The sequence below is a fragment of the Caretta caretta genome, chromosome 2, assembly GCF_965140235.1.
Source record: "Caretta caretta isolate rCarCar2 chromosome 2, rCarCar1.hap1, whole genome shotgun sequence".
NCBI classification, from domain to species: domain Eukaryota; kingdom Metazoa; phylum Chordata; order Testudines; family Cheloniidae; genus Caretta; species Caretta caretta.
In genome coordinates, this window is record NC_134207.1 from 269,932,898 (window position 1) to 269,954,139 (window position 21,242).

Genomic DNA, 21,242 nt, shown 5'->3' on the forward strand with positions numbered 1-21,242 from the left:
CAGATGCCCCTAGGCCTTTCCACGCTACAAACCAACCCCCAAGGAGAGTTCTCCCCTACTAGTTCACCGAACTGAGCACCAGGGCGCTCCTATATAAACTGCTCCCCTTCCCAGCATCCCTTGCTGCAAGGCCTACAGCTCCCATCAGCCCCGGGAACTGCAAGTCCCAGAATGGCTTGCTTTGGCATTGGCCCCGGAAGCAGGCCAGGCTGGGCCCCGAGGCTGCCATAAAGGGCCAGCATGCCCTGTTGTGCCTCCCGCCAGGCGTCCCCAGCGCTGGGCCAGCAGGGCCACCGCAGGGCCACGGGACCGGCGAGAACACGCACAGCCCCAGAGCTCTCTGTACACAGGCCGCCTTTATTGAACGTTTGCAGCTGCAGCAGGGCGGGACGTCGGCTCTGCGGGGGGATTTCGTCGCAGGAAAGGGACACGGGCCCTCTGCACTAGCCCGCTGTCGCCCAGCCGTTACCCGTCATCCACTGGGAGCACGCAGCAGGCCGGAGCGGCCACATTTGCGACTGGCAAACAGGGATTCCCCTGTTCTGAGCCCGGAGCTGCCGCCGGCCCCTGGGCCTGGCACTGGTACCCCCCTCACCCCGCGAAGGAGACACGCGGTGATGTCCGCGCAGCAGCGTGAAGTCACCACGTGCGAGCTCCACGTGCCACGCACCGCTGGGGCGCCTCCCTGCCAGACGCATTTGGCAGCAAGACTCCCGCTCACAGAGCCACTGGTTCCATCACCGCCTTGTCTGCCAGCGAGCTGCCCGGGTTACACGCCGCAGGCCACGGCCGCGACCGGGGGGTGATCTGCAGCCTCCAGCACCGGCGAACCACCGGCCAACACGGCACCCAGCAAGGCCCGGGGGAACTTTTTGCGAGCTCGGCGCCAAACATATTTTTGGGGCCCCAGGGATGAGGGGCCGGCCAGGGACAATGGGGCAGGGCATGGCGGGGGGGGGGGGGCGGTTCCCAGAGCAAGGGGCCGGCAGGGGAAGTTGTGTGGGGGGGTGGTCTCTCTCTCTCTCTCTCTCTGTGGGGCTGGGCTGGGGGGTCCCAGGAGCTGTGTGTGGGGAGGTGTCATTGGGAGCTCTGTGTATGGTGGGACAGGCTAGGGGTCCCGGGGGGCCAGTCCCTCTCTCTCTGTGGGGCTGGGGGCAGTGGGTCTCTGTGGGGCTGGGTTGTGGGGGTCCCATAGGGGGCTGGGCCGGTGGAGGCGGGTGGGGAGGTCTCTCTCTCTCTCTCTCTCTCTCTGTGTCTGCAATGGAAGCAGCTGGGCCTGGTCCTGTATCCCATCCAGCCTGGGGGTGGGACCCGCCATCGAGATGCCAGGGCTGTGGTTATGGGCCCTTCTGAGTGTGTGTGTGTGGGGGGGCCCAGCGCCGTGGCGCCATGGTAAACCTGGTACTGCCTGACCCGTCTCACGATTCACACGCTGGGGAGTGCTCGGGTGTCTCTCAGGGCCGAGCCGAACGTCTGTCAGGAGGCTGCGCCGTTCTGCTCTGGCGCAGACCTCACCCCGGTGACGGGTAATTAATCGCTTCCAGGCAGGGCGAGCATGGAGGATCATCCGACATTGCAGCTAGCGCAGAATGCAGCCCCCCAGCTTGCAACTGGGGCCCAACGCATCAGTGTTCTGGGCCACTCACTGGCTACCAGCTGGCTTCTGGGGGTAATTCAATTCCTGCTCTCTCTTGCCTGGTATTACGTGGGGCTCGTCCCTCTGGTGTCTGAGCACCATTAACCAGACCGGAATGGCCTGGGATCCTGCTCTCCCATAGGTCCCTCCTGCCCACCGGCCTTGCTGCCGCACTTGCAGTTGGCTGGCATGCGTTCTTCCTCCGTCCCCAGGGCTGACCCCTCCACTGGAGACGGGTGGCGAGACAGGTGGCTGGTCTCTCTGCCCCGGGCACGGTTCCACCCCAGCGTCCAAGGGGAAGCGGAGCCTCCCAGAGCTGGTGCAACCCAACTGCAAAGGGCAGGACAGCAAGAGCAGGAAGATGGGCCTCCAGGGGCAGGGTCCAGACACCTGTCAAAGTTCCAAAGTGCCCCACGGTGCCCGAGGGAGCAGGCTGGGGGGGCAGCTTAGCCTCCAGTGAACCTCTCCCCCACAGGGATTTCTCCGGCACGCTGACTTCTAAGCCATAGCTTTACTACAGGGCTGTCAAACTATTAAAAAAAATTAATCATGATTGTCAGATTAAAAAAATAATTGCAATTAATCGCAATTTTAATTGCACTATTGAACAATACTAGAATACCATTTATTTAAATATTTTTAGAGGTTTTCTACATTTTCAAATATATTGATTTCAATTATAATACAGACTACAAAGTGTACAGAACTCACTTTATATTATTATTTTTGATTTAAAATAATTGCACTGAAAAAAACAAAAGAAATAGAATTTTTCAGTTCACCGCACACAAGCACTGTAGTGCAGTCTCTTAATTGTGAAATGCAACCTACAAATGTAGAATTGTTTTTTTTACATAACTGCACTCAAAAATAAAACAATGTAAAACTTTAGAGCCTACATGTCCACTCAGTCCTACTTCTTATTCTGCCAATCGCTCAGACAAACAAGTGTGTTTACATTTGCAGGAGATAATGCTGCCTGCTTCTTATTTACAGCGTCACCTGAAAGTGGGAACAGGCGTTTGCATGGCACTTTTGTAGCCGGCATTGCAAGGTATTTACATGCCAGAATGCTAAAAATTCGTATGCCCCTTCATGCTTTGACCACCATTTCAGAGGACATGCTTCCACAATAGAGTCTGCATGACAGTACTTGTATGAGGTGAATTGAAAAATACCATTTCTTTTGTTTCTTTTTCACAGTGAGCGCTGTACACTTTGTATTCTGTGTTGTAACTGAAACCAATATATTTGAAAATACAGAAAAACATCCAAAATAGTTATAATAACTTTAAACTGGCATTCTATTATTAACAGTGCGATTAAAACGGCAGTTCATCGCGATTAATTTTTTTAATCAAATTAATTTGTTTTGAGTTAATCGCATGAGTTAACTGTGATTGAGCGACAGCCCTGCTTTAACAGTATCTTTTGACAGTCTATGGATACGTGGAGCGTACAAACCAAAGAGGGATGATTATTTACGACTGGCACCTGGGCATGACTAGGAAGAATGGGATGTAACAGAGAAAGACAAGCCGTGGACTGAATATCAGGAGTAATTTCCTGGCAGCGAGATGCATTGGCATGGGGGTGTCAGCCAAGGGACGGGGTGGGAGCCCCACCGCTTGGAACTGGACTGGACAAGGGGCTGGAGATGTGCTGAAGGGAAACAATCCAATGCTAGCCCCTGGGAGAGGGACCGAATGACCTAACAGGGCTTGTCCATCTCTAGTTCTACCACGCTGTGACACCTCTGTCCGCGCATGTCCTACAACAGAGACTCCCACTTTCCGCAGCCCTCCATGTGTCTCTCACTGGGCAGCTGGCTGCTAATCTGCTGCATAAGTGCTAAATATTTTCCTTCTCGCTCTGCTGGGTCTCAGGCAGGGCAGGCGGAACGCCGGCCACCAGGACGCTCCTTGGCTGCCTGATGCAGGTAGACGCAGCCCTAAGCAAGTCTCCGCAGCCCCCTTTGAGGGCGAAGCGTCTCTCCCGCTGACGAGCGCTGACCGTTTACAGGAAAACTCAGGGACAGCCTGGCTGTCTTTGGTTTCTGTCTCACGCCGGTGCCGGGCTGCAGAGGGCGAGCGCTGGATTAACGACACCCATCACACAGGACCGGGGAGGGGGGCGGGGGGTGTTCAGACTGCGCTCGTGAGGGACGCTTTCCCTGCTCCCAGCAGTCAGATGGTTTCTTCTGGGCGATCCCGCGGGGCCGGCTCCGTGTATAATTGTGCAGAAGGTGGTTTGTCAGGCCCAGGACTTTCTCTGCCTGTTCGGCAGGGGGAACCCCCAGGTGCGTGCGGCTGGAAGGTCGCTGTGTGTGCCGAGCAGCCAGCGGGCTGGCCTTGCGGGTGCACGAGGAGCTGTGGTTTCCCCGAGCAGCTCTCCCTGCGCTGAGCTCTCCGGAACGGCCCCGGCTGGGTGTGGTGGCTCGTCTGGTGCATGGCCATGCGCTGCATGTGATTGAAGCTCTTCCCGCACTCGGTGCATATCAGCGGGGCCTGCCCCGTGTGCACCCGCTGGTGGGTGAGCAGCACCTTCCTGAGGCGGAAGCGCTCCCCGCACTCGGCGCAGGCGAAGGGCCGTTCCCCGGTGTGCAGCCTGACGTGCAGCTTCAGGGTGATCTTGTCCTTGAAGCTCCTCCCGCAGTGGGAGCAGGCGAAGGGGCGCTCCCCGGTGTGGATGCGCTGGTGGCTGACGAGATGGTGCTTCTGCGTGAAGCGCTTGCCGCACTCGGCGCAGGTGAAGGGCTTCTCCCCGGTGTGGGTTCTCCGGTGGATCACCAGGTGGTGCTTGTGGCTGAAAATCTTCCCGCAAGCCTCACAGGAGAACGGCTTCTCCCCGGTGTGCACGATCTGGTGGATGCTCAGCGGCGTCTTGTCCTTGAAGCTCTTCCCGCACTGGGCGCAGGAGAAGGGCCGGTTGCCCGTGTGGCTACGCTGGTGGCTCAGCAGATGGTGCTTCTGGGTGAAGCGCTTGCCGCACTGGGTGCAGGGGAAGGGGCGCTCGCCCGTGTGGGTGCGGCGGTGCGTGATCAGGTGGTGCTTGTGGTTGAAGATCTTCCCACACTCGCCGCAGGTGAAGGGCAGCTCCCCGGCGTGGACCCGCTGGTGGGTCAGGAAGACCTTCCTCAGCCGGAAGCTGCTGCCGCACTGGGCGCAGGAGAAGGGGCGCTCCCCGGTGTGGGTGCGCTGGTGGGTGGTGAGGTGCTGCTTCTGTGTGAAGCGCTTCCCGCACTCAGCACAGGGAAAGGGCTTCTCGCCCGTATGGATCCGCTGGTGGATTATCAGAGCCGTCTTGTCCTTGAAGCTCTTCTCACAGTCCAGGCATGCATGAGGCCTCTCTAGCACCCTCCCGGTTCGTCTTCCCGGAGGGTCTCCGGCCTGGGTTCTTTGCTTCCGGCGGGACAAGCTTTCGCTCTTGCAGCTCTTTAGTCCCAAGAGCTGGAGACCTTTCTCCCCCATTATTCCGGACACGGTCCCTGGTGGTGCCGGTGCTTCGGGATCTTCCTGACCAAGACATCCCTCTTCCTGCTCCTCCTTTTTAACGGTGCTGCCAACACCTGCTGGAGAGAGGAGAGAGTCCAGACATCACTTCGTCCGCTGGAACAAAGGCAAACTCCTAACACTAAACAAGAGTCATGGGATGGGCTGTGTTCTTAGGGTGTTTCCTTCCTGACTCACCTGAGCAGGGGCTCTGGGGTCTCCTCTCTCTCCAGCCCTGGGGCTCCCCCACACATGGCTCCTCCCCACGCTCCATCTGACAGATGATCTCTGGTTTGGCACCCCGACACCCTGTGCAGGAGGCAAAAACCACAGGTCAATGAGACGGGCTCAGAAGAACATAAGAACGGTCAGACCAAAGGTCCATCTCACCCAGTCTCCTGTCTTCCCATAGTGGCCAGTGCCAGGTGCCCCAGAGGGAACGAACAGAACAGGGCAGTTATTAAGTGATCCATCCCCTGTCGCCCATTCCCAGCTTCTGGCAGTCAGAGGCTTAGGGACACCCAGAGCAGTGGTCTCCAAACACTTTTGATCGTGCACCCCATCAGTAAAAATTTTTAGCAAGCACCCCCAATATATGTATATTTATTTATGTATAAATTATAGACATGTACTACTGTACTGATATAGTGTATAAATGATAAAACATACACAAAACATAGAAATTAAAAAATGATGAGATAAAGATGAAATAAACAATATTTTTTAAATAATTTTTTATTTTATTTATTAACGGTATAAAAAAACTTTTTGCTGTCACTAAAACAAGTTTATTATTAATAATAATATTTTTAGTGAGAGCAATGTGATTGAATACGCTTTATTATTTTTGAAAATCTTGGTTTAACACTTTGTGATACAGCGGGCGCTCAGGGTTGGGGCGCGGGGTCTGGGAGGGAGTTAGGGTGCGGGACGGCACTCAGGGTTGGGGCGTGGGGTCTGAGAGGGAGTTGGGGTGCGGGAGGGCGCTCAGGGTGGAGTGCGGGGTCTGGGAGGGAGTTAGAGTGTGGGAGTGTGATGAAGCGGGACTGTTCTTAATGTTTCCTCCGAATATTGTGGGGGTGCCTCAGTTTCCCCTATGCAGTTCTTAAGTATCTAGGTGGTGGGGTAAGGGTGTATGATCATTGCAGAGCCCTAGAGAGCAGGTGTGTGCAGGGGTCTGGACACAGAGAATGGCCGACACCCTGTTTCCTGGCAACTGATGGCCTGGGCCCTTCCCCCCTGCAAGGTGAGAGCTAAAGGGTTGGAGAACAAAGAAATCAGGTGACCACCTGGCCTGGGAAAAGGGACAAAGCCCAGAGGATGAGGAGCTGGAGGGAGTTTTCAGTTTGGGGCTGGCTGGGACATGGAGTGAAGTGCAGACGGGGTTGTCTGGCTCACTGCCCCCCCCAAATGGACCCAGCTGAGGGGTCCTGTTCTCTGCACCTACAAGCTCTGTTTTAGACCATGTTCCTGTCATCTGATAAACCTTCTGTTTTACTGGCTGGCTGAGAGTCCCGTCTGACTGCGGAGTTGGGGGGCAGGACCCTCTGGCTTCCCCAGGACCCCACCTGAGCGGACTCGCTGTGGGAAGCGCACGGAGGGGCAGAGGAGGCTGAATGCTCCGAGGTCAGACCCAGGAAGGGGGAAGCCGGGTGAGCTGTGTGTCCTCCAGACAGGCTGCTCACAGGAAGGCGACTGCCCCAGAGTCCTGCCTGACTTCATGGGGAGCAGTTCCAGAGCATCGCCCGGGGACTCCGTGACAGGGAGGGCACTCAGGGTGGGGCGCGGGGTCTGGGAGGGAGTTAGGGTGCGGGAGGGCGCTCAGGGTGGGGCGCGGGGTCTGGGAGGGAGTTAGGGTGGGGGAGGGCGCTCGGGGTGGGGCGTGGGGTCTGGGAGGGAGTTAGGGTGCGGGAGGGCGCTCGGGGTGGGGCGCGGGGTCTGAGAGGGAGTTAGGGTGCGGGAGGGCGCTCGGGGTGGCGCGCGGGGTCTGGGAGGGAGTTAGGGTGCGGGAGGGCGCTCAGGGTGGGGCGCGGGGTCTGGGAGGGAGTTAGGGTGCGGGAGGGCACTCGGGGGGGGCGTGGGGTCTGGGAGGGAGTTAGGGTGCGGGAGGGCGCTTGGGGTGGGGCGCGGGGTCTGGGAGGGCGCTCGGGGGGGTGCGGGAGGAGGCTCAGGGCTGGGGCAGGCAGGGGGTGCAGATCACTTACCTGGGGCAGCTCCTGTTGGTGCAGGGGGGGTGCAGGTGGCTCTGCGCAGTGCAGCACCCCCCCCCCATGGCCACGATTCTGGGAGCCGTGATTCTGGGAGCTCTCCCCCCCCCCCCCCGGCAGGCAGGGCCACCTGGAACACAGGGGCTTTAGGGGCTTCAGGGCCCTGGGCTAAGGGGGCCCCGGGGCCCTGGCCTGCAGCTCTCAAGCCCCTTTCGAATGCGGCCCTGCGAGCACGGGCCCGAGGACTCGGGAGGAGCAGGGGCAGCCCCGCAGCCAGTGGCCGGAGAGAAGCGGCGCTTTCCCCTTCAGAGTCCCGCTTCTCTCCGGCCGCTGGCTGCGCGGCTGCCCCTGCTGCTCCACGGGCCGGAGGACTCAGGGCCGCCCCCTTTTTCTCTCCTGCTCCGGCGGTGCTCCTCCTGCTGCGCCCCCCAATCTATCGTCTTGTGCACCCCCTGGGGTGCGCGCACCCCACTTTGGAGACCACTGACCTAGAGCATGGGGTTGCGTCGCTCACTGTCTTGGCTAATAGCCACTGATGAACCTACCCTCCAGGAACTGATCTAGTTCTTTTTTTAACCCAGTTATACTTTTGGCCTTCACAACATCCCCTGGCAATGAGTTCCACAGGTTGACTGTGTGTTGTGTGAAGAAATACTGCCTTTTGTTTGTATTAAACCTGCTGCCTGTTTATTTCATTTGGTGGCCCCTAGTTCTTGTGTTATGAAAAGGAGTAAATAACACTTCCTTGTTCACTGTCTTCACACCATTCCTGATTTTACAGACCTCTATCATATCCCCCCTCAGTTGTCTCTTTTCCAAGCTGAAAAGTCCCAGTCTTATTAATCTCTCCTCATACGGAAGCCGTTCCATCCCCCTGATCATATAGGGTGAGTGGCTTTCCCCAGCTGCTTCTTAATTCCTGAAACCCTCTCTGGGTCCTGAAAGGCAGCGAGTCCGACAGTGACCTGGATTGTAAATGACACGGGAGGGCCATGCAGTGTTGTGGTAGCCGTGTCGGTCCCAGGATAGTAGAGAGACAAGGTAGGTGAGAATATCTTTTATTGGATCAACTTCTGCTGGTGACAGAGACCAGCGTTTGAGCTACACAGAGCCCTTCCTCGGGACTGGCAAACTTAGTATGAGTAAGTTTGTCCAATAAAATATTACCTCACCCACCGTGTCTCCCTGGAGGGTGACACACTCCAGCAAAGCTCAGCATGCCAGCAACAGACAGGAGGGTTTTCATGGACTCTGGCTAAGCTGTCTGGGTTTGTTTTGGTGACTCCCCAATGACTGGCCCAGGTGACTACACAGACGGCACACCTGCCAGCGACAGCCACACACTGATTTTAACCTAAGCTGGTTATTTGTAGTCACGAGGGGGATGTTTCAGAGTGGGGAGAGGCAGGGAACTGGCCAGCATTCGAAGTAGCTTTGAACTTACATTACTGAGGCCTGGTCTACACTAGAGAGCTGGGTTGACACAAGGCAGCTTACGCCCCCTAATTATGGAAGGGTCCACACCAAGGCTTCAATTCTCAGAGATTATCTCCCGGCTCCCCCCACCCTCATTAGGGGCTTCAGCTGCGTAGCAGGGGGTCTCAGGACTTTAGCCCTGCGGGGGAGCCGCGGGGGTTTGGGGCTTTAGCCCCATGAGAGGAGGTGCCGGGGCTCGGGGCTTCAGCCCCACGGGGTGTGCTGTGACTTGGGGCTTTAGCCCTGTGGGGGGCAGGGGGGGCAGGGACTTTAGCCCAGCGGGAGGAGATGCTGGGGCTTGGGGCTTTAGCCTCGTGGGAGGAGGTGCAGGAGCTTGGGGCTTTAGCCCTGCAGGGGAGGTGCAGGGGGCTTGGGGCTTTAGCCCCGCGGCAGGCGCCAGGCTCAGGGCTTCAGCCCCATGGGAGGTGCTGGGGCTTCTGTGGGTCTGAAAATGTTTACTGGAGCTCTGCTTTGGTGGGCTCTGGCTGAGTTTAAGCCCCTGGTCTATACTAAAATTTTGCTCCGCAATGTAACTGTCCCACTACGCCGACTTAATAACTCCACCTCCACGAGTGGCGTAGCGTCAAGGTCGATGTAGTCAGGTCAAGTGCAGACACCGTGTTGTCACTGGTTTCAGGAGCCTTCCCATAATGCCCCACGCTGACAGCACAACTGACCCAAGCGCTCCTGGTGCGGACACGCCCCGCTGGCGCAAGGAGCCAAGTGTTGACACAAGCGCGGAGATTACTGCAGCGGCTGTACATCGGTGTGCGTTAGATTGACTTAATTTTATCGTGTAGACGTGGCCTGAGAAATATAAGAACCTCTCTTTATAATCAGTGTCAGAAACATCCCTCGAACGCTGCCCATTTGGGATGCCAAGAGGCACTTGGAGCATGACAATACCGTATCCCTCTCGCCAACGAAACCTGCCCTATCTCTGGGCCTGGCCCCACTCCCGTGCAGGCCTCCTCTCCACGAGGGTGGGGCAGCACTACTGGATTGCTGGCTGATGGAGATCGCACTGAACCCCGCCTCCTTCTTTCCTGCTGCACAATCACAATGTAAAGGGGCTAATGATGCAATGGGGATTTCTCCTAATTACTTTCTTGTACTTTACCCAGGTCTCTCAGGGGAAAAATATTCCCCACCCCTAAAACAACAAGGTGCTGGTCCCCCTCACAGGGCAGAGTTAAGGCTGTGTGGGAAGTGTCCCCTGAACTCTGCATTTCCTGGTTTTGTGACGTTTGTGTTTCAATTGTGACACTGATGCGCTTGTAAGGGATACGTAGAGGGACCTCAGCTCCACAGGTCTGAGTTTGGGGGGATTGAATATATGAGTTTTGGGGCCTGAAACTCTCCTCTTTGGGGAGGGTGGGAGGAGCTCCCGATTCTCCTGGGCACCTGCAAATTAATTCCATAAGAACAATGCTCTTTGCATTTCTATTTGCCAAGGGTCTGCGAACTTTCAGGATAACAATCCTTTACCACTCTTGGGAGAGAGGGCATCCTTGAAAGTGCCAGGAACCAGCCTTACACAGACCACGCAGCTCTCGGTAACATGAGGAGAAGTGTCTCTTTACCCAAAGAGGCGATGAGCTTGTAATTCTCCTTCATCACATCTCGGTACAATTCCCGCTGCCATTCTGCTAACTCCGCCCACTCCTCCAGGGAGAAATAGACGGCGACGTCCTCAAATGCCACCGGTACCTGCAAAACAAGTGGCCCCATTCAGTACCTCCCACCACCGGCAGCCCTGACTGCCATCCAGACGGGGGATATTCCATGTGTCTGAGTCACAGCGCTAACCGAGGCCGTTTTACACGTGTGTCTGATCAGAAACAACGTCGGCTACGCACGGATCGACCGGGTTAGAAAACACAGCAGGTCAGAAGCAGGCTCACAAGTGCTGGAACTCCATGAGTTACAGGGGAGAACATTACATCAACCATGCCACAAAGGGGGCTGATAAGGGTTCACAGCATGCCTTTTAGACATGGCCCATCTCCTCCTCTCTGTGTGCACGGTGCCCGGCGCATTGTGAGCACTGCCCTCTCGGAAATATTAACAATAGCAGCGGCTGCCTCCAAAATGCCCTTCATATATTAATGAATGGCCAGGTTCACCCCACTTGTGTCCTGTTTAACCTGGCTGGTCCAGGCCCCAGCCCAGCAAATAAACTGCCGGAGACCTTCCGGGCTGCTGAGGGCCCCAGACATGGGCTTTAGAGTGGTTCAATCAAGCGAGGGGAAAAGCCCACAAGGAAAGACGACTTCCAGCTCCCAGCAGTGTGGCCGTGGTTTGCATCCACTTTCCACAAGCGTCCATGACAAGGCAAGGCCCAGGGAATTCCACCCAAGGGCCTGCGCACCTCCCTTTCTTGTAACAGGAGGGCCCATTCCAGGTACCCCTGGGGCTGGGCGCTCTATGGAAACACTGCTCCATTAGCATTTCTGCTTAGTGTCAGGGCTTCGTCCACACAGTCCCCACCTCAGAACCGTTTGGTTAAGCTCACTGCCTCCTTGATCCATATCTGCAGTTGAGCACAGCAAAGGGACCTGGCAGCTTTCAAATAATTCTTTTGATTCTGTGCAAAGGGAATTTGGTTCCATAAATGTTTCTGCATCAAGATCTCTGGCCCTTCCTGATCAGCTGCAGTATTTATTTTTTTAATACTTTGGACTTTTCCCGAAGATCGTCCCTCCAGCCTGAGTGTTTCGGAGCAAACATCCCTCTTTATTCATGATCAGCAGGATGCATTTGATGAAGTGAACTGTAGCTCACGAAAGCTTATCAGCCCGCAGAATCTCTGCCAGGCCCAGGGTCCGACTCTGCATTGCCTTGCCCCAGTGTAACCGTTTGCAAAGGGAGTGCACAATGGGCATAAGATGGAACTGCTCCGACCGCGTGGCTTTACACGCCCACTTGGCCCAGGTGTAAATGACCACACAAGAGACAGCGGGACACAGACTCAGAGCCACAGTATCAACCTCATTCTAATTTATATGTGTACAAATCATCCTGCACGGCCACACAAATGAACAGAAATGAGGTTGTGTAGCACCTGGCCTCCTCTGCCAGTCCAGTCTTGGCCACCACGCTGGGCAGATTCTGCAGCCTGGGTTCAGACAAAACTACCGCTGAAATCCAGGGGAGTTCTCACCAGTAAGGGCTGCAGGAGTGACCCGGCGATGCTGGTTAGGGCTTTGCCTAAGTTAGTTTGAAATGTGCCGAGCCCCAGGGCTTCCAGCACTTCCCTCATGGAGACGATTCTCCTGTTGGTGCATCTCATGGAGGCACACCGCTCCCAGTGGGGACTCTGGGTCTAAATCCCATAGGCAGTTTTGAAAATCTCAGCCTAAAGGTCTAATTTCAGAAGTCCCTACCAATGCACTAGGGCTTATCACTGCCCTATGTTTGCGGGGTTCAAGGCAGTTTTCTGTCCACACGATGTGTGCTTCTAGATGAGTCATTGCAAATTAATTTTTCACCTAAGATTTCACACTCTCAACTAAAATGCAACTGGATTTATAACTACTTCATCCCCTATGGCTAGTCATTGGTTTTTAAAAAGCCATTGAGTTTCTTGGGCAGGATTTTTTCATAGATTCATCATTTGGAAGGCCAGAAGGGACCAGTCTCATCATCTAGCCTGATCTCTTGCACAACATAGGCCAGAGAACTTCTCCCAGTGATTTCTGCATCAAGCCCATATCTTGTGGTTGAGCTAGGGCATATTTACTAGAAAGCCATCCAGTCTTGATTTAAAGACTTCAAGTGATGGAGAATTCATCACGTCCCTTGGTAAATTATTCCATTGGTTAATTGCCACATTGCTCAGAAATTGCATCTTATTTCTAGCCTGAATGTATCGACCGACCTTCAGCGTCCAGCCACTGGCTTTCCTTCTGCCTTTAGATCAAAGAGCCCTTTCTCGTCCGTAGAGAAGCCCCTGGGGCCTGTGAATCCAGATTGTCTTGGTGCCGTCTGAACACTTCTTCCTGCCTCAGGCCCACACTCTGCACCACGTTTCCCTCCTCCGTCGTCCTTTCCACACACCCGACTTCGTGCATTAAAATCTTTCCTTCAGCCTCTGAATAATTTGCTGTTGCTTCTGTGGGACTCTCGGAGGGGGTCTCCCTGGCGCGGCGCCCAGCACGACCCCACCCGATCCACGAAGGGGTGCACGGCCCCTTCCTCGGCTCCCAGACCGGAGGCCTCTGCAGATGCAGCTCCAAACAGCACTGGCCTTTCCTGCCAGGGCCCCCCTAGCCATGGCACGTCCCTGTCCAATTTGCTGCCCAGGGCACCCCTCGGCCTCTGCTGGCGCGGAGGGGTCCCAAGCCGCCCCCTGCCCATGAAAGTTTGGGGTCTCAGGGGGGATCCCCTGCCGTTTCCCAGGCGCAGCCTTGTTAGCTGTATGTCCCCAGGGCCTGGCCTGTCTCTGTCCTCCCCGCAGCCGGCCCGGCGGGTCCGGGAACAGCAGGCTGCGGCTTCCCTGCCCTCTACCCCCTTCCCCGGGGCCGTAATACGAGGCTAAACCAAGGGAGCCCAACGCGGATCCCCCAGCGCCCCCCTGCCCCTCGGTCTCGGCTTCCCCTGGGCTTGCGGGGACACTGCCCCCCCGCCCCCGGGGCCCCCACCCACAGCGGGCCGGCCCCGAGAGCCGAGCCCCAGCCGGGTTCAGCCACCCAGCGCCCGCCGGGCCGGGCCGGGCGGGGCACACACGGGCTGCGGTCCCTAAGGTGGCTACAGACCGCGGGCAGGGCTGTTGGCCCGGCTCGGCCCGGCTCGGCCCCGGGCTCCCATTGTCACCGCGCTACCGCTGCGCAGCTGGCCCCGGGAGCGCAGCGCCCCGCTCCCTGCGCCCCGAGCCGGGCCAAGCCGGCGCCTACCTGCGCCCGGCCCCCGCGCGGCATCGTCCCCCGGGCTCGGCCGGGCAGGCGCGTCGGGACCAAGCTCGGCGAGCGCCGGGCTCCACGGGCGCGCCGCCCCCGGCTGGGAGCGGTCCGGGCGCAGGATGCGCTGCGCGGGGCGCGCGGGGCAGCGGGGCCCGGGGCGCAGCCGGAGCTCGGGCGCGCAGGTCTCCGGCTCTCCCGGGGAGCCGCGCGGGGGGGACCGGGCATCCCCCTGCTGCGGGAGGGAGAAAAAACTACAGCTCCCGGCAGCCCGTAGCGCGGCGCCGCCTCCCCCCGCCTGGCCCCGGAGCTCGCCGGGCTCGGCCCGAGCAGGGCCCCGCACCCAGAGCGAGGGTCGCACCCCGGGGCCCTCCGCAGCGCAAGCGCCCGCCTGGGGACGGGGCTGCTGCAGCGGGGAAAGGCGCCTCCGGCCCACCTCGTACCCGCCCGCGGCTTCCACACAGCCCCGAGGGGGACCTGCCCCGGGGGAGCGGGGCTTGTGCACGTGTCTCGCTTCTCTGGGAGGGAGCAGGAGGCCCGAGGCGTGTTTCTGCTGGCGGGACACTGTGCAGTCGGGCTGGCCGGCCCTGTGGTCCTGGGCGCGCCGCCGGGCGATGGCATCAAAACACCAAGGAAGCGAAAGTGGGGAATGGAAAGAGGAAGGAGTTTTATTCAAACCGGTTAACAGGCTATGATCTGGTTTTGGTAACAGCTGTTTAACTGAGCCCCTGAAACCCACTGTGGAGAAAAGCTCTTTGGCCCTTTCAATGAAGAGCTGAGCAAGCTCTCAGTTAAGGGCTAAGGTCCAGTCACGTCTAACTCCACTAAGGAAGACCTCTAGTAAAGCCCAGACAGGAAAGAGTAGGTCATGCGGGTGGGGGAGTGGCACTGTATGTGAAAGAAATCATAGAGTCAAATATAGTAAACATCTTTAAATGAATCAGACTGAATCTGGATGGATAGAAATTCCAAGCTCTAGTAATAAGAATATAGCGGTAGGAATATACTTCCAATCACCTGACCAGGATGGTGTTAGTGACTGTGAAATGCTCAGGGAGATTAGAGAGGCTACAAAAACAGAAAACCCAACAATAATGGGGGATTTCAGCTGTCCCCATATGGACTGGACACATGTCACCTCAGGACGGGATGCAGAGACAAAATTTCTAGACACCATTAACGACAGCTTCTTAGAGCAGCTAGTCTTGGAATCCCCAAGGGGAGAGAGGCAATTCTTGATTTGGTCTTAAGTGGCAAACAGGATCTGTCCCAGAGATGAATAGAGCTGAACTGCTCAGTAATAGTGACCATAATGTAGTTAAATTTAACATCCTAGTAGGAGGAAAATACCAAAGAAACTCACCACAGTATCATTCAACTTAAAAAAAGGGGAATTACATAAAAACGAGGAGGCTAGTTAAACGGTAATTAAAAGGAACTGTCACAAGAGTGAAATGCCTGCAAGCTGCATGGAAACTTTTTAAAAAAACACCATAATAGAGGCTCAAACTATATCTACACACCCCAAATAAAAAAAAGCAGTAAGAGGACCAAAATAAAAATAAAAAATGACACCATGGTGAAACACCAGAGTAAAAGAGGTGGTTAGAGACAAAAAGGCATTTTTTAAAAACTGGAAGTCAAATCCTAGTGAGGTAAATAAAAAGGAGCATAAACTCTGGCCAGGCAAGTATAATTAGTCAGGCCAAAAAAGAATTTAAAGAACAACTAGCAAGACACAAAAATTAACAGCAATTTTTAAAAAGTGTATCAGAAGCTAGAGGCCTGCAGTGGGGCTACTGGATAATCGAGGTGCTAAAGGAGCACTCAGGGAAGACAAGGCCATTGAGGAGAAGCTAAATGAATTCTTTCCATCTGTCTGCACAGCTGAGGATGTGAGGAGATTCCCACACCTGAGCCATTCTTTGCAGGTGATAAATCTGAGGAACTGTTGCAGATTAAGGTGTCAATAGAAGAGGTTTTGGAACAAATTGATAAATTTAAGCGTAATAAGTCACCAGGACCAGATGATATTCACCCAAGAGTTTCGAAGGAATTCACACTTGAAATTGTAGAACTGCTAACTATGGTATGTAACCTATCACTGAGATGACTGGAGGACAGCTAATGTGACACCAATTTTTAAAAAAGACTCCAGAAGCGATCCTGGCAATTACAGGCCAGTAAGCCTAACTTCAGTACCAGGCACATTGGTTGAAACAACAGTAAGGAACAGAATGATCAGACACATAGAAGAACATGATTTGTTGGGAAGAACCAACACCACTTTTGTAAAGGGAAATCATGCCTCACCAATCTATTGGAATTCTTTGAGGGGGTCAACGAACATGGGAACAAGGGTGATCCAGTGGATATAGTGTACGTGGACTTTCAGAAAGCCTTTGACAAGGTCCCTCACAAGAGGTTGTTAGGCAAAGTAAGCTATCATGGGATAAGAGGGAAGGTCCTTTCGTGGATCAGTAACTGAAAAAAAGACAGGAAACAAAGAGTAGGAATAATGGTCAATTTTCACAGTGGAGAGAGGTAAATAGCAGGGCCTCCCAAGGATTTGTACTTGGGTCTGTGCTGTTCAACATATTCATAAATGATCTGGAAAAAAGGGGCAAACAGTGAGGTGTCAAAGTTTGCAGACAATACAAAACTACTCAAGATAGTTAAGTCCCAGGCAGACTGCGAAGAGCTACAAAGGGATCTCATGAAACTGGGTGACTGGGCAACAAAATGGCAGATGAAATTCAATGCTGATAAATGCAAAGTAATGCACATTGGAAAACATAATCCCAACTCTACATATAAAATGATGGGGTCTAAATTAGCTGTTACCACCCAAGAAAGAGACCTTGGAGTCATTGTGGATCGTTCTCTGAAAACAGCCATTCAATGTGCAGTGGCAGTCAAAAAAGTGAACAGAACGTTGGGAACCATTAGGACAGGGATAGCTAATAAGACAGAAAATAGCATATTGCCTCTATATAAATCCATGGTATGGCCACATCTTGAATACTGCATGTAGTTCTCATCGCCCCATCTCAAAAAAGAGATATTAGAATTGGAAAAAGTGCAGAGAAGGGCAACAAAAATGATTAAGGGAATGGAACAGCTTCTGTATGAGGAGAGGTTAATAAGACTGGGGCTTTTCAGCTTGGAAAAGAGACGGCTAAGGGGGGATATGATAGAGGACCAAATGACCTCCTGAGGTCCCTTCCAACCCTGATATTCTATGACTATAAAATCATGAATGGAGTGGAGAAAGTGAATAAGGAAGTGTTATTTACTCCTTCTCATAACACAAGAACGAGGGGCCACCCAATGAAATTAATGGGGCAGCAGGTTTAAAACAAACAAAAGGAAATATTTTTTCACACAACACACAGTCAACCTGTGGAACTCGTTGCTAGAGGATGTTGTGAAGGCCAAAACCATAATGGGGTTAAAAAAAGAACTAGATAAGTTCCTGGAGGGTAGGTCCATCAGTGGCTATTAGCCAGGATGGGCAGGGATGCAACCCCATGCTCTGGGTGTCCCTAAACCTCTGACTGCCAGAAGCTGGGACTGGACGACTCAATGATTGCCCTGTTCTGTTCATTCCCTTTTAAGCATTAGGCACTGGCCACTGTCAGAAGTCAGGTTTCAGAGTAGCAGCCATGTTAGTCTGTATTTGCAAAAAGAAAAGGAGTACTTGTGGCACCTTAGAGACTAACCAATTTATTTGAGCATAAGCTTTCATGAGCTACAGGGATGCATCTGATGAAGTGAGCTGTAGCTCACGAAAGCTTATGCTCAAATAAATTGGTTAGTCTCTAAGGTGCCACAAGTCCTCCTTTTCTTTTTGTCAGAAGACAGGACACTGGACTAGATGGACCATTCCCAGTGTGGCCATTCTCATGGTGTGTAGCCATCTGGTGTCTCTTGTCTTACACCTAGATTGTCAGCTCTGTGGGGCAGGGACTGTCTTTATGGTCTGTGTTTGTACAGTGCCTAGCACACTGAGCTCCTGGCCCATGACTAGGGCTGCTAGGTGCTATTCTAACATAAATCGTATTATTCACAGAACAACAACTTTTAGACTGTTCCAGCTTCACCCAGCCCCATTCCACACAGGTGCCTCTTCCACCACTCTCAAATGCAAACACACATCAAAACAACCTTAACGCTGCTCCTCTCGTGACACAAGTTGAAAATCTCAGACAATCTTCTTCATCCATGACAAAGAATTTCAAATCACCAGTGACCATAAACCACCCGAATACTTTACTCTTGGCTGTCCAGGTATCTTGCCACCTGTAAATCCACACAGAAATACCTACTTCAATCCATGCTACCCACAGATAGAATAGTGAAAGCAACCATGCACCACGGTTTGTTAACACACCACGGGCCCCCAACACACACCGCGGTTGCACGTACAAACCTCTCCCGCACACAATGAACATATAGACATTTCATGAAAGTATGAAAAATTAGTGTGGTTGCCTGAGATTTAATTGGTGCATAGTACTGCCTCAGTTGCATGCATAATAGTAAGATGATGGTATTATTATATGGTTAGGCATCGTGAGGGCATCAGGGGCGGCCGGATCTCCTCTTCCCTTAGCCAGCCTTGCAGGACTGCACCCACCACACATGCTGCACTGTTGGGCGCTGCAGCACTATAAATGCAGCAGGGTCCTTCTTTGTAGAAGGCTCTGGAGACAGGATGCTGAGATCGTAATGGTCTCATGGTTAAAGATACAAGACCAGGCTCAGGACATCTGGGTTCTCTTTCTGGCTCTGCCACGCTCTTGCTGGATGACCATGGGAAACTCACATCACCTCTCTGTGTCTCAGTTTCCCGCTTGTAAAACGGAGATAATACTGACCTTTCTCATAGCACTCAGAGGAGAGTGGTGACTTGTGAAGCTCTCGTTGTATTCACTTCTGTCAAGTGCCCCGAGATCCTGGGCTGGAGAAGCAGAGTTATTTCACTTCGAGCTGGAGCTGTGGAGATTGGATCCAGATTCACCTCTGAACTTCCCCAACTGTTGGGAGTCTGTGGCACAACGTGCATTGGGGGGCCCCTGTAGAACTAGGGCTGAGCGACGTGACTGAATCGTGGAGCCATGTCAGAGTGGACTGAGGGCTAGATCGGGAGAGTGTTAGAACGGTTCTGTCTCCCCCACCAGTCGGGCCAGCGCTGTGTAGCTGGGGCTAGCAGGAGCAGTGGTAAAGGTTGGTTACTGTTAAAGCCAGAAGGGACCATTCAAGCAGCTAGTCCAGTGGTTTTCAACCTTTTTTCATTTGTGGCCCCCTAAAAAATTCCGAATGGAGGTGCGGGCCTCTTTGGAAATCTTAGACACTCTGTAGCCCCCTCAGGCGTCCACGAACCACAGGTTGAAAACCACCAGTCTTAGTCTGACCTCATGCATCTCACAGGCCATTAAACACCATCCAGTTACCTCTGTATTGACCCGGTAACTTGTATTTTACTAAATGCAATGCAATAACTTGTATGTTATTCATCAGAGGGTGGCCATGTTAGTCTGGATCTGTAAAAGCGGCAGAGTCCTGTGGCACCTGATAGACTAACAGACGTCACATGCATCTGACGAAGTGGGTATTCACCCACGAAAGCTCATGCTCCAATACGTCTGTTAGTCTATCAGGTGCCACAGGACTCTTTGCCACTTGTATGTTATTGTCTATCTCCCACAAGGCAGGCCGTCTGGATCTGGAGACATCAGGAACTAGAGAATCCACCACTGCCTTGACCCTTTGTTTCCAGGGTTAAGCCTCTCACTGTTGTAAATTCATGTCTCATTTCTCATTTGAATTTGTCTGGCTTCAGCTTCCAGCCATTAGTTCTTGTGATGATTCTCTCTGCAGGATTAAAGAGCCTGCTAGGTACCTGGTGTTTTCTCCCCAGAAAGGTACTTCCAGGCTGTAACCAAGTCCCTGCTCAGGCTTCCTTTCCATAAAGAGATGGAACTCTTTCAGTCTCTCACATTTTCTTCAGCTGAGTCGTTTTTGTGGCTCTTTTCTGCCCAACACCCTTTTTGAAATGTGGACACCAGCACTGGACACAGTATTCCAGCATCAGTCTCACCAGTGCTGTGTACCAGGGTGAAATCCCCCCCCGCCCCACTCACCACTCCTCCGTTTATACATCCAAGGGTCGCATTAGCCCTGTTTGCCACAGCAACACTCTGGGAGCTCGGGTTCAGTCTCTTGTCCACTCTCACCCCTAGACCCTTTTCAGAGTCAGGATCCAGTTCCCCCATCTGTAGGTACGGTCCGCGTTCCTTGTTCCTAAATGTATAAGACCTTGCCTTTGGCTGTAGTAAAATGTGTTTGGTTTGAATGGGCGCACTTAAGCAAGTGATCCAGATTGCACTGTATGACTGCCCTGTTGTCCTCCTGCCAACCTCTGTTATCCACAAATTTTATCAACTGGGATTTTATATTTACTTGCAGATCACTGATGAAAGTGTTGAATAGTGTGGGGCCTCATACTGATCCCTGTGGAACCTCACTAGAAACACCCCCATTTGCTGCTGATTCCCCATTGATGGCTACTTTTTGAGATCTATCAGTTAGCTAGTTCTTAAACCAGTTAACATGTGCTCTGTTGACATTGTATAGTGCTATTTTTTAATAAGAATGCCATGTGGTACTAAGTCAAATCTCCTACAAAAGTCTAACATTTACATAGTAATTTGTAATCTCATCAAAGAATTCAATATCTTAGGTGCAAAGAAGAGAAACAAAATGATTAGGGGGATGGAATAGTCTCCATATGAGGACAGATTAATAAGACAGGGACTTTTTAGCTTGGAAAGGAGATGACGGGGGTTGCGGGGGTATGATAGAAGTCTATAAAATCATGACTGGTGTGGAGAAAGTAGATAAGGAAGTGCTATTTACTCCTTCTCATAGCACAAGAACTAGGGGCCACCCAATGAAATGAACAGGCAGCAGGTTTAACACAAACAAAAGGAAGTATTTCTTCACACAACGCACAGTCAACCTGTGGAACTCCTTGCCAGAGGATGTTGTGAAGGCCAAAAGTATAGCTGTGTTCAAAAAAGAATTAGACAAGTTCATGGAGGATAGGTCCATCAATGGCTATTAGTCAAGATGGGCAGGAATGCCACCCCATGCTCTGGGTGTCACCAAACCTCTGACTGCCAGAAGCACCTGGCACTGGCCACGGTCGGAAGACAGGAGACTGGGCTAGATGGACCTTTGGTGCGACCCAGTGTGGCTGTCCTTATGTATTCCGGTTGTTGGACAAGACCCATGTTCCATAAAACCGTGCTGTCTGGCATTAATTATATTCACATCCGTTAATTCTTTAATCAACTCAATCCCTCCTCAGCTTGTCCATTATTTTTCCCAGGCTCAGCAGTGCAAGTAGGGCGGTCCGGTCCGCCGTACCAGCAAGGTATTTACAGCAGGTATGGCGTTCCGGAACGAGGAGCAGCAGGACGTGGCAGGGCACTGGGCGGGCAGCTGTGCCACCCCCAGCCCTTCCCCG

At 53.5% G+C, this 21,242-nt stretch overlaps 1 protein-coding gene across 7 annotated transcripts in view; it reads right to left on the reverse strand.

The window, feature by feature from the left end:
- Positions 1-337: 337 nt before the first annotated feature.
- The window catches only part of LOC125633066 (uncharacterized), a 30,902-nt gene continuing 9,997 nt past the window's right edge, over positions 338-21,242 (reverse strand). Inside the window, exons 1-4 of one of the 7 annotated variants that reach the window (XM_075124683.1) lie at positions 13,706-14,092; positions 10,394-10,520; positions 5,326-5,436; positions 338-5,204 (exon numbers count right to left, since the gene is read on the reverse strand). In XM_075124683.1, coding sequence (XP_074980784.1) covers positions 3,823-5,204; positions 5,326-5,436; positions 10,394-10,520; positions 13,706-13,936 — 1,851 coding nt within the window. In that variant the 5' untranslated portion in view covers positions 13,937-14,092 and the 3' untranslated portion in view covers positions 338-3,822. The other 6 variants (XM_048842175.2, XM_075124686.1, XM_075124685.1 and 3 more) reach the window with 6 other exon arrangements.